Source organism: Phacochoerus africanus, chromosome 2 (assembly GCF_016906955.1).
Source record: "Phacochoerus africanus isolate WHEZ1 chromosome 2, ROS_Pafr_v1, whole genome shotgun sequence".
NCBI classification, from domain to species: Eukaryota; Metazoa; Chordata; class Mammalia; order Artiodactyla; family Suidae; genus Phacochoerus; species Phacochoerus africanus.
In genome coordinates this window covers 132,874,687-132,886,816 of record NC_062545.1, presented here as the reverse complement: position 1 = coordinate 132,886,816, position 12,130 = coordinate 132,874,687, and the positions used below count along the sequence as shown (strand labels likewise).

Sequence of the window (12,130 nt, the reverse complement as noted above, 5' to 3'; positions counted from 1 at the left end):
TTGTCTTTTTCTAGGGCCGGATCCACAGCATATGGAGGTTCCCAGGCTAGGCGTCTAATCGGATCTGTGGCTGCCAGCCTGCGCCACAGCCACACCAGATCTGAGCCATGTTTGTGACCTACACCACAGCTCACAGCAACGCTGGATCCTTAACCCACTGAGCAAGGCCAGGGAACAAACCTGCAACCTCATGGTTCCTAGTTGGATTTGTTAACCACTGAGGCATGATGGAACTCCCTAGTTGTTTTCTTCTGTTTTTACAGCTCTTGTTGAGCAAAATGATATACCAGAAACAGCACAAATTGTACAAATTTGATGAGTTTTGCCATGTGTTTACTTCATGAAGCTATCAGCACAGTCAAGATAATGAACACATCCACCAAACCCCAAAGTTTCCTGGATTCCCTTTCCAATGACTCCCTCCAGCATCTCCCCCTTCACACCACACTGTCCTCAGGCTACCTCTGATCTGCTGGCACTACCAATTTTTCACATTTTCTAGAATTGTACACCATTCTAGAATTTTATAGACAATTGTACTGTATTGTATTTTCTCTTTTTTTAAGGGCCACACTGGCAGTATATGGAAGTTCCCAGGCCAGGGATGGAATCAGAGCTACAGCTGCCAGCCTACACCACAGCCATAGCAACGCAAGGGATCCAAGCCTCATCTGCAACCTATACCGCAGCTCACAGCACCACTGGATCACCCACCCACTGAGTGAGGCCAGGGATCGAAACCTGCATCCTCGTGGAACCTAGTAGGATTCTTTTCCTCTGTGCCACAACGGGAACACCCAGGTAGGTAACTTTTTAAAAATCCAGTTCAGCCAGGCTTTTTATAGGAGAGCCTGGAGACAGTGGCTGGTTTAATTTCTCTGCTTCCTCCTGCATGTTTGTGATTTCACATGGTCCTTGTTGTCCTTGATTGAAACAGGAGCCGACAGAGCCCCTTCGCCTAGCTGAGGGTGGGAGTCCCAGCTGGCCTCAGTTTCATCCAGCATGGGGAGCCCATGGTGGGCAGCCAGAGGGCAACCAACATGGGAGAGATCCCCCTTCTCCTTTTTCTGGAAAAAAAAGATTTTTAGAAAAAAATATGTAAAAAAGAGGAGTTCCCATTGTGGCGCAACAGAAATGAATCCAACTAGTAACCATGAGGTTACAGGTTCGATCCCTGGCCTTGATCAGTGGGCTAAGGATCCAGCATTGCATGAGCTGTGGTGTAGGTCACAGACGAGGCTTGGATCTTGCATTGCTGTGGTTGTGGCTGCCTGCTATAGTGCCAATTTGAGCCCCTAGCCTGGAACCTCCATATGCTGTGGGTATGGGCTTAAAAGCAAAAAAAAAAAAGGAAAAATAAACACAAAATACACAAAATATAAACCACGGTAATGGAGACCAGTTCTTAGCCAACAATAATTACATTTCAACCTTGCCTTCATTCACCAGATTTTTTTTTTTTTTTTTTTGCCACACCTATGGCATGCAGAAATTCCCCAGGCCAGGGATCAAATCTGCATTACAGCATTAACTCAAGCCACAGAAGTGACAATGCCAGATCCTTAACCTGCTGTACCACCAGGGAACTCCCATTCACCATATTTTTACTGGGCACCTGCTAAGTGCCAGGAGATCTGCTGAGGGCCGGTCCTTGGGATACAAAGGTAAGCAGACAGTCCCGTGGAGCAGGAACAGGAGAGGAAAGGATGCAGGGAGAGAGAGGAACTTGTAATAGGGTCACCTGGTCTGTCTGCAGAGGTCTAAGGGAGGCCAGTGTGACCAAAACACACAGAGCAAAGGGGTGTTGCACACAGCAGAGGCCAAAGGGGTCAGAGGGGCCAGGCCACAGAGGCTTGCAGAGTGCAAAGTGAGCTGGCGGCCTGGACTGCAAAACCCTAGGCTCCCCCCATGCTTGTCAGCATTCTACCTGGAAATAATCTCTTCTTTTTCTTTTTTTTCATTTTTCCATGTCCTGGATATGTATTCTTTTTGTTTGTTTGTTTTGCCATACCCCAAATCATGTGGAAGTTCCAGGGCCAGAGATCTAACCTTCACCACAGCAGTGACAATGCTGGTTCTTAACCTGCTGAGTCACCAGGGAACTCCTGGAAACTTATTAATTTTATCTCCAGTTCGTGTCTGCGACGTACATCACAGCTCGAGGCAACACCGGATCCTTAACCCACTAAGCGAGACCAGAGATTGCACCCTCATCTCATGGATCCTAGTGGGGTTAGTTAACCTCTGAGCCACAAAGGGAACGCCCCCTGCAGTTCCAATTTAAAACTGCTTTAAATGGAAGTATAGGAGTTCCTGTTGTAGCTCAGCAGTGACTAACACGACTAACATCCATGAGGACTTGGGTTCAATCTCTGTCCTCCCTCAGTGGGTTAAGGATCCATGAGCTGTGGTATAGGCTGGGAGCAGCAGCTCCAATTCAGTCCCTAGCCTGGGAACCTCCATATGCTGTGGGTGTACCATAAAAAGACAAAAAAAGAAAAAAATCAAAGTATATACTTATTATTTTTAAAAATTTTTTTTGCTTTGTAGGGCCACACTCACAGCATATGGATATTCCCAGCCTAGGGGGTCTAATCGGAGGCACATCTGCCGGCCTACACCACAACCACAGCATGCACAGGATCTGAGCTGCATCTGCGACTTACACCATAGCCCACGGCAATGCTGGATCTTTAACCCACTGAGTGAGGCTAGGGATCAAACTTGCATCCTCATGGATGCTAGTCAAATTTGTTTCCTCTGTGCCACAACGGGGACTCCTCAAAGTATCTTTATAGAGTAGTCTACACCTGTTACTCTCATAGCCCATATTTGTCCATCCCCCCTTTGGTAAACACAAGTTTGTTTGTTTTTTCTGGGTGACTCATTCAATTTTTACTCTCAGGCTAGCGCTCTGAGCTGGAACAACACCTGTGAGAACTCAGGCCTGGGGCTTGGTGCCCAGGGCAGAATCCACAGGCCCCTCCACAAAGGTCACTATTTTCTCCTCCACTTTCCATTATTCTCCTCTTTCTATTATTAGCAAGTGATAATCCCATCTGTTTTGTATGAGTCAGTGAGTTAACTGAAGAGTGTGAGGCACCTCATGGCCTGGCATTCAGTAGGAGCCCCACAAGTGTTTAGAGCTAGCCCCTGGATGCTAAACAGCTTCTCCAGGGTTTAGGCCCCCTGCCCGGGTTATGTGGCATCTTGTCACCTGCACACACACATGCCTGCATGCATGTACACCCTGCTTCCAGCTGCTCTTTGCCAAGTTAAAGATTAGCCCAGCCTGCCTCATTCCTCCACATCCTCTGTCCATGACCCTCCCAGGGCACCTGACGTATCCCATCCCCTCCCCACCCTTTACAAATACGCCTGAGCTCCTAAGGACAGTCAGAACCTCTCCAGCCTCCTGCTCCCTGCTCTGCACGGTCAGGTAAGGACTTGGTTCTGCTGGCTGTGGAAAGGAGACCGGAGTAGCTCTGTGAGCATCTGTTGTAGGTTTGTGTGATCATGGTCTCCCTGGGTATGTGTGTTTATGTACTGAATTGGTATCTGTGCCTCTGTGTCTCTTTGTGTGGGTGTCTTGAGTATGTATGTTGGTCTGTGTCTTTCATAAATGCGATGTGGGTCTGTGTGCTGTGTCTGTGGATCTGCCTAGGTGCCTACCCGCTGCCCTGCCCCCACTCCTGGGCCAAGCTCTGCCTGCTCTCTACCTGAGTTATCATTGAATTTATAGCCTCTTGGGAGTTCCCTCCATGGCATAGTGGGTTAAGAATCTGACTGCAGCGGCTCAGGTTGCTGCAGAGGGACGTGTTTGATCCCTGGCCCAGAATAGAAGCTCTAGTATTGCTGCAGCTTTGGTGTAGTTCACAGCTGTGGCCTGGATTCGGTCCCTAGCCCAGGAACTTCCGTATGCTGTGGATGCAGCCATTAAAAAAAAAAAAATTATATCCTCTGACATGTCAGGCAGAGGAGTGTCGCTGAGTGTTGAGGGGACTGCATTAGTTCCTTTCCAGAGCCACCAACACTTATCCCTCAAGTACCATGGCGTGACCTGGGGAGAAATAGTCCAAGACCTTTTATTATATTTTATTGAGATATAATTAACATTAAATTAGTTTCAGGTGTACAACTGTTTGTACCTTTGACCCAGGCCCCACCCTCTGTATCTATGAGCTGGAGGGTTTGGTTTTTTTGTCTGAGAAATTATTTTTAGATTCCACGCATAAGTGAGACTATGTGGTACTTGTCTTTCTCTGTCTGACTTATTTTGCTTAACTTAATACCCTCAGGGTCCATCCACACTGTTGCAAATGGCAGGATTTCATTCTTTCTTACAGCTGAATGATATTCATTGTGTATAATAATACACTTAACCATTCATCTGTTGACAGACACTTAGGTTGTTGTTTCCACATCTTGGCTGTTGTAAATAACGCTGCAGTGAACATGGGGGTGCATTTATCTTTTCAAGTTAACCTCAAGCACCATGGCGTGAGCTGGGGAGAAGCAGTCCAAGGCCTTTTATTATTTTATTGAGGTACAAGTAACTATAACATTAAATTGGTTTCAGGTGTACAACCTTCTGTGCCTTTTACCCAGGCCCCACCCTCTATATCTATAAGCTGGAGGGTTTGTTTTTTGTGTGAGGAATTTTTTTTTAGATTCCACACCTAAGTGAGACTATATGGTACTTGTCTTTCTCTGTCTGACGTATTTTCTCTTAGCTTAATGCCCTCAGGGTCCATCCACACTGTTGCAAATGGCAGGATTTCATTCTTTCTTACAGCTGAATGATAATCATTGTGTGTAATATACACCTAACCATTCATCTGTTTTTTGGGTTTTTTTTTTTTTTTTGACTCTTTTAGGGCCGCACACACAGCATATAGAGGTTCCCAGGCTAGGCATTGAACTGCTGGCCTAAGCCACAGCTATAGCAATGCCAAATCCTTAACCCACTGAGTGAGGCCAGGGGTCGAACCTGCACCCTCATGGATCCTAGTCAGATTTGTTTCCACTGAGCCATGACGGGAACTCCAACCATTCATCTGTTGACAGATACTTAGGTTGTTTCCACATCTTGGCTATTGTAAATAATGCTGCAGTGAACATGGGGGTGCATTTATCTTTTTAAGTTAGTGTTTTTGTTTTCTTTGGATAAATACCCAGAAATGGACTTACTAGATCATATGGGTATTTCTCTTTTTAATTTTTTGAGGAATCTCCATACTGTTTTCCACAGTGGCTGCATCAGTTAACATTCCCTTTTGTCCACATTCTTGCTAACACTTATTTCTTGTTGGTGTGAGGTGATATCTCATTGTGGTTTTGGTTTTCATTTCCCTGATAATTACTAATGTTGAGACTTTTTCATGTACCTGTTGGCCATTTGTATGTTGTCTATGTAAAAATATCAGAGTCTCTGCCCATTTTTTATTTTTTATTTATTTTTTTGCTTTTTAGGGCTGCACCCGTGGCATATGGGGGTTCTCAGGCTAGGGGTTGAATCGTAGCTGTAGCTGCCAGCCTACACCACTGCCATAGCCACTTGTGATCCGAGCCACATCTGTAACCTACACCATAGCTCACAGGAAAGCCAGATCCTTAACTCACTGAGCAAAGCCAGGGATTGAACCTGCGTCCTCATGGATGCCAGTCAGATTCCTTAACCGCTGAGCCATGACGAGGACTCCCTCTCTGCCCATTTTTTAATGTTTTTATTTTCCCCCAAGGCCTTTTTTCTTTCTTCTAAGCCAAATTGTGGCTGGCTGTAAAGTTTTCTTTACCACTCCCTCCCCCCATGCCCTGTCCCATGGATCTCTTCCAGACTCATGACTCAATAAAGGGAAGGAGGAGGGGGCAGAAAGGACCATGGCAGGGTTCAGAGGCAGACCTCAGCTGAACATTTATGGCACCAGTAGAAGCCAACAAAAATGATTGGCTCAAATGTTGCCAGGGGCAGGAGTTCCCGTTGTGGCTTAGTGGTTAATGAATCTGACTAGGAACCATGAGTTTGCGGTTCAATCCCTGGCCTTGCTCAGTGGGTTAAGGATCCGGTGTTGCCGTAAGCTGTGGTGTAGGTTGCAGACATGGCTCGGATCCCACGTTGCTGTGGCTCTGGTGTAGGCCGGCGGCTATGGCTCTGATTCGACCCCTAGCCTGGGAACCTCTATATGCCGCGAGAGTGGCCTAAGAAATGGCAAAAAGACGAAACAAACAAACAAAAAAGTTGCCAGGGGCCTGTCTTGCAAGAGGCTGGGGCAGTTGTGGTACAGCTATGTGTGTATGTATGAACATTTGTGTTTCTGTGTTTAGCAGCCATATGAGTACCAGAGTGCCCTGATGTCAAGTATTTTGTCCACTTGTCTGATTTGTGGGTCAGAAAACAATGAATCTACCATGTTTATACTGGCTCCATTCTGGAGTTGTCCCCCATGACCTATGTGGCAGCCCCAAGCAAGACAAGGCCAGCCTTGGCACCAGAGCAAGCTCAAAAGCTCCATCCTATGAGAGCATATTTGTTGGCTAATGACAGATTGACTCAGACACCAAGCCTGGTAGGAGGAGACAGCAACAAGCAGCTTGGACCAGGGAAAGTTTTCTATTCACTTGTGCTGCAGGGACAAACGTCTTAGGGTGCTCCATATCCTCCAGAGGTCCCGACCCACCAACCCCATCCTCCTTGCCCTAGGTGCACTCATCTCACCAAGCCTCCCTCTGTAGCTTTATGCCAGGTGTCTACATAGGGGCAAGAGTCTCTAGGGACTGAGTGCCATGACCTGGCATGCTACATGAAAAATTAACATGATTGAAACTAACCCAAGTAGAAATGAATTAAAACATGATTATGAGTCCAGGGGTGGATCTGGGAGTGGAGGGTCAAGTGTGAGGAGGTAGGGTTCAGGGGTGCATAATGCTCTCACGTCTGTGTCTACCCCCCATGTAGATGAACCAATCCATTGCATCCATTCAACACCCATTCCTGATGCCTACTCAGGACCCAGCTCCATACCAAGTACCAAGCTAAGCCAGATGGAGCAATTCTAACCCTTTCATTCTTTGAAGGGGCCATGTGTGTCCAAACCTGGGAGGAAGAAGGAACAACTGAAATTTAAATTACAGTAAACTAAACTTTATCTTTTGAACCACAGGTGTTGTTTTTGTCACTCCCTGCACTTGCCTTCAAAGATGGAGCCAGGTAAGTACTGTGGTGGGAAGCTGTAGGGTGGAAGAAGGGAGAAGGGTGGTGAAGGCAGGGGCAATCAGTCAGTCATATCCACTGCAAGCCAAGAGCATGTGTGTTTGTGTGTGTGTATGTGAAGGTGGTAGAAGGGTTCCAAAATGAAAACAAGCCCTTATATTTTGTAGTACCATCTACAGTTTAAGAAACCAAGTTCCCCTTCCGGCTCAGTGGATTTCAAACCCGACTAGTATCCATGAGGATGTGGATTCAATCCCTGGCCTCACTCAGTAGGTTGAGCATTGCCATGAGCTGTGGTGTATGTTGCAGATGCAGCTCAGATCCTGTGTTGCTGTGGCTGTGGTGTAGGCCAGCAGCTGCAGCTCCGCTTTGACCCCTAGCCTGGGAACTTCCATATGCTGTGGGTGCGGCCCTAAAAAGCAAAAAATAAAAATAATAAGTAAGAGACATGCCCACTGGAGAGTCCTCATGGCTCAGCAAGTTAAGGATCCAGAAATGTCGATGCTGTGGCTCTGGTTCCAGCTGAGGCGTGGGTTCAGTCCTTGACCTGGGAACTTCTGCATGCCACAGGCACAGCAATAAGAAAAAAAAAAAAAAGAAAAAGTAAAGACAGTAAAAGAAACATGTTCACATTGTTCATCTCACTAGAACTTCAACCTCCGGAACGAAAGAGCAGGGGCTCCTCCCTTGGTACACATGAGCTCCAGGGAAATTAGAGGTCATGGTCAGGGTGAGGCCCAGGAAGTATGGCTGGGTTTGGAGCGTAGAATGCATTTCTTGGCAGCTCTGCCATTGGCTCCTCTCCAAAGGAACAAAAGACTGTGCTGGCCCTCAAGAAATAGAAATCTCATCGAGGGAGTTCCTGTTGTAGCTCAGGAACAAACCTGACTAGTATCCATGAGGATGCATGTTTGATCCCTGGCCTCACTCAGTGGGTTAAGAATCCAGCATTGCCTCAAGCTCCAGCATAGGTCACAGATGAGGCTCACATCTGGCATTGCTGTGGCTGTGGCTCTGATTCGACCCCTAGCCTGGAAACTTCCATATGCCTCCGGTGTGGCCCTAAAAAGCAAAACAAAAAACAAACAAACAAACAAAAAACTCCTCACCAAGGAGGCAATTCCCACCAATGGAGCACTTCAGAACACCCAGGACCATTCAGATTGGTTGCTACAAGACCCACTGAACCCACAGTCAGGCAGTCAGGATGGCTGCATCTAAGCAGTCTTCCTGCAGGAATGCATCAGAGAGTTGAGCACGAGAGATTTCCAAGTGGCAGGAGACATGAGCCAAGGCTGAGCTGGGACCAGAAGTTCATAAGCAGAAGCCAACAAACAGCTGAGGATCTGAGTAGAGATTGGGATGGGAAAAGTGGGGTCTTCGGGGGAGAGGGAGAGGAGGAAGAGGCTATCCGGACCTTTTTTTTGGGGGGGGGGGGCCACACCCTTGGCATGTGGAAGTTCCTGGACTGGGGTCAAATCAGAGCAGCAGCTGCTGGCCTACACAGCAGCCACAGCAGTGCCAGATTCAAGCTGTGCCTGTGACCTATACCACAGCTCACAGCAATGCCAGATCCTTAACCCACTGAGCAAGGCCAAGGATTGAACCTGTATCCTCATGGATACTAGTCGGGTTCTTAACGCACTCATCCACAACGGGAACTCCCAGAGCACCTCCTTAGCATCATGGAGTTTGGCTGAGGTTGGGAAGGCAGACAGCTGACAGAGTAGGGACAAGAACACAAACACTTCCTAACTAGCATTTCCCCACCGGGGAACTCAGCCACCTCCTGAGCAAACAGGAATGCACAACTGAACTTTGCATTGACTTTCAATATATATAACCTGTTCTTAAGTGAGTGAATGAGGGAATGGTGGTCAGGAAAGGAGCCAAATCTGAGAAGCCTCGTTGTGGGAGGGATGGGGGAGGAGAGGAGAGGGGAGGGGAGGTGGGCACAAAATCAGCGTCAGGAAGATTACAGGATTCTCACTGCAGAACAAAATAACCAAAGCTGTTTCTTTTTGTCTGCTACTCTTCCACAGGTCCAAAGGTAAGAAATTTCCCCAGCTGTCTCTCCTTTCCCTGACCACTGCCAGGTCCTCCAGACCTCTAGCCCCCTACCTAGACCCTCAGCAAGCTGCCCACAACTTCCCCCAAAATGCAGAGCAGGGAGCAGGCTCAGGCCTCACCCCATGGTCTGGGGTGGGGGCTGGAATCACAGCACAAGTCCACCCCCTGGCGCCTGCAGCCTTTTCCTCCTCGCCGTTCCTGTTTTCCCATCTGTCTCTCTCCTTTCCCCACTTCCCCTCCCTGCCCCAGCAGCCCATCCTCTCTCCTGCTGCTTCCCCTCCTGTTCCACGCTTCTTTGCTTTCCCAGCTACCCACAGCCTTCCCAGATAGCTGGCTTGCTCCCAGACCCCAACCACATGGCAGGGCCCCAGTGACCTGCCTCTGTCAGAAAAGGGAGGCTGCCAGCCCTCCTTCCTGCTTCCCCCTCCCCCAGCTCCGCTTTGGCTACCACCAGCAGACCCAATTCCTAGGCATGGAACTGGCCCTACCACAAAGAGAGTCATAGGCAAACAGGGTGGGAAGTGGCCAGCTTCCAGGCATCTTTGAGCCTGAATGGGCCAGCAGCTGCCCTAACATGGTCACAGGAAGTTCCCCTAGCCCTGAGGCCCACCTCTTCCCCACCCACTACTAGCCCTTATCAAGTTCTAGGAGGCTGGAGCAGACTGGGAAGTTAGCCAACCTCTAGAGTAGGGCCATAGCCCCACCCCTGCTCCCTCAGGGCCCCAGACCCTCAGTGCCCATCACTGTAAGCAAGGTGGTATCTCTTCCCATCCCTGGGCTTGTGGCAAGAGGCAAAGAAACTCCTCTGGTCCTGGGGCTTCAGGAGGGGTTCCAGCCAAGACAGAAGGGCAAACCACTCTTTCCAGTCCTCTTTTGTCCCAGGCAATTAAAGCCTTGGTTTTACTTTCTATTCTTCCTCATTTCTTGAGTCTGGCACCTGCTCTGCTCAGGTGCCAGAGCATACACTCCCATTATCATGTACACAGCCAGGCACGTGTACCCATATGCATGTATCTGTGTGCACATCAGCCATGTATAGGCCCCCACCCATGCATGTGGGTACAGACGGCTATGTGTATGTAAATGCAGCACATCCCCTTGTACCTGCACGTGCTACCTATACAGAGAGCAAGCACATCCTTACCTTGCTGCCTCCTACCTTTGTCTCCTCCAGCTCTCCAGCTGTCCCCTCTTTGGCCCTGCATCTCCTGTCACCCTGCCTCCTATCTCCTCCTTGCCCTCCTGTGAGTTCATCTGTAGCTTCCCCCAGCTCCTCCTTCACTTCTAAGTAGTCAGCCTGGCAAAACCTCTAGTCATTCTTCAAGGGTTCCCGGGTGAGGGAAGGGAGAAAATGAGATCATTCTGCTTCTTAGCTGCAGATAAGATAAACTAGGTCCAGGGAGTGGGAGTCATATCTCAGTTCAAGGAATGGAACCCAATGAATCTAGGTTCTTTGCCCCCCCACCCCACCCCTGTGTCCCCTCTGTGCTCTGGCTTTATCAAAGCAAAAGGCTCAGGGCTAGGAGCAGTCACTAGCTGTCCTCGACTCTCAGACCTCCACCCCAACCCCCTGCTAGTGCCCAGGAATCCTGAGTCCTCTAGAGTAGGGGTTGGAGAGGAGGAAGGGGGAGGGAGAGGGGGAGTTGATCTCAGGTAAGATTGGCACTAACCTCTGACTCTTAACATTGTTCATCTGGCTTTCTGCAGGGGCACTGCCATGGAGGCGGGCACCCTCCTGGACCTGGGCACCACCCTGGCCCTGGGCACCACCCTGGAGGCGGGCCCCCTCATGGCCCTGGGCACCACCCTGGAGGCGGGTCCCCTCATGGCCCTGGGCACCACCCTGGAGGCGGGCCCCCTCATGGCCCTGGGCACCACCCTGGCCCTGGGCACCACCCTGGAGGTGGGCCCCCTCATGGCCCTGGGCACCACCCTGGAGGCGGGCCCCCTCATGGCCCTGGGCACCACCCTGGCCCCGGGCACTGCCCTGGAGGCGGCCCCCACCCTGGCCCTGGGCCCTGTCCTGGGAAGGGCCACCCCCCAGGGCCTCCTGGTCCACATCACTGAAGAAACGGAAGAAACAAACCAAGAATGGGGTGCCTGACCTGGCATGAGTTCTGAACCAGAATCTTCTGTTCAAAATAATCAGCCTCCTGGAGGCCATGTTCTCCTCTTAAAAGAGCCTGTCTTTCTTCACATCCAGCCCAGTCCTCAGGGCCCAGTTGTCTCTGAGTTCCCTAGTTCTAAAAATATGGCCCAGTCAGGCTTTCTCAGATGTTTGACTCATTGGTGTCCATAGCATATTAATGTCACCCCTCCCTTTTGTTTTCACTTCTGTCCCACCCCCCATCAAAAGGCCCCAAGTAGGGCCTCATCACCTCTGCCCCATCACACATACCCAGGGCTGGTGGGCCTTCCAAGTTTCCTCTTGCTGGCCTCACTACAATTCAGAAGCCTTCAGTGGATTGCTACTGTCCACAAGTTATTTCTCACTATCCCCTGAAAATACTTTCCAGACTCCTTAACTCTGCCCAGTTTACCCACTACCACCACCTCTGCCCCACCCCAGGAATGCCTTCCTTCCAAGCCACCATCAACATGCAGCCTTCTCTAAAGCCTGTTAGAGTAAGAAGTCCTTTCTGTGCACACTGCCCTCTTTTCTGAAGCTTTTATCAGCCATCACATGGGCCCAAACACAGCCTACCCAATTGGCACCAATTAACTGGCTGGCTTTTTATCTCTTCAGCCAGAACAAACTACTCAGGGCTGGGTCAACACTTCTGCACTTCTAGACTCTCCCACCCTCATCACCTACTGGTCTATGCCTTGCATAGAGTGGTATTTGCACAC

General features: G+C 49.4%; 1 protein-coding gene across 1 annotated transcript; it reads left to right on the top strand.

Moving 5' to 3' along the window:
- The first annotated feature begins 3,172 nt into the window (after positions 1-3,172).
- On the top strand, positions 3,173-11,459 carry PHGR1 (proline, histidine and glycine rich 1). Its single transcript, XM_047769453.1, has 4 exons — positions 3,173-3,439; positions 7,161-7,207; positions 9,253-9,260; positions 10,988-11,459. The coding sequence occupies exons 1-4, from the start codon at positions 3,201-3,203 to the stop codon at positions 11,345-11,347; spliced, it is 654 nt and encodes a 217-aa protein (XP_047625409.1). The 5' UTR covers positions 3,173-3,200; the 3' UTR covers positions 11,348-11,459.
- Positions 11,460-12,130: the final 671 nt, after the last annotated feature.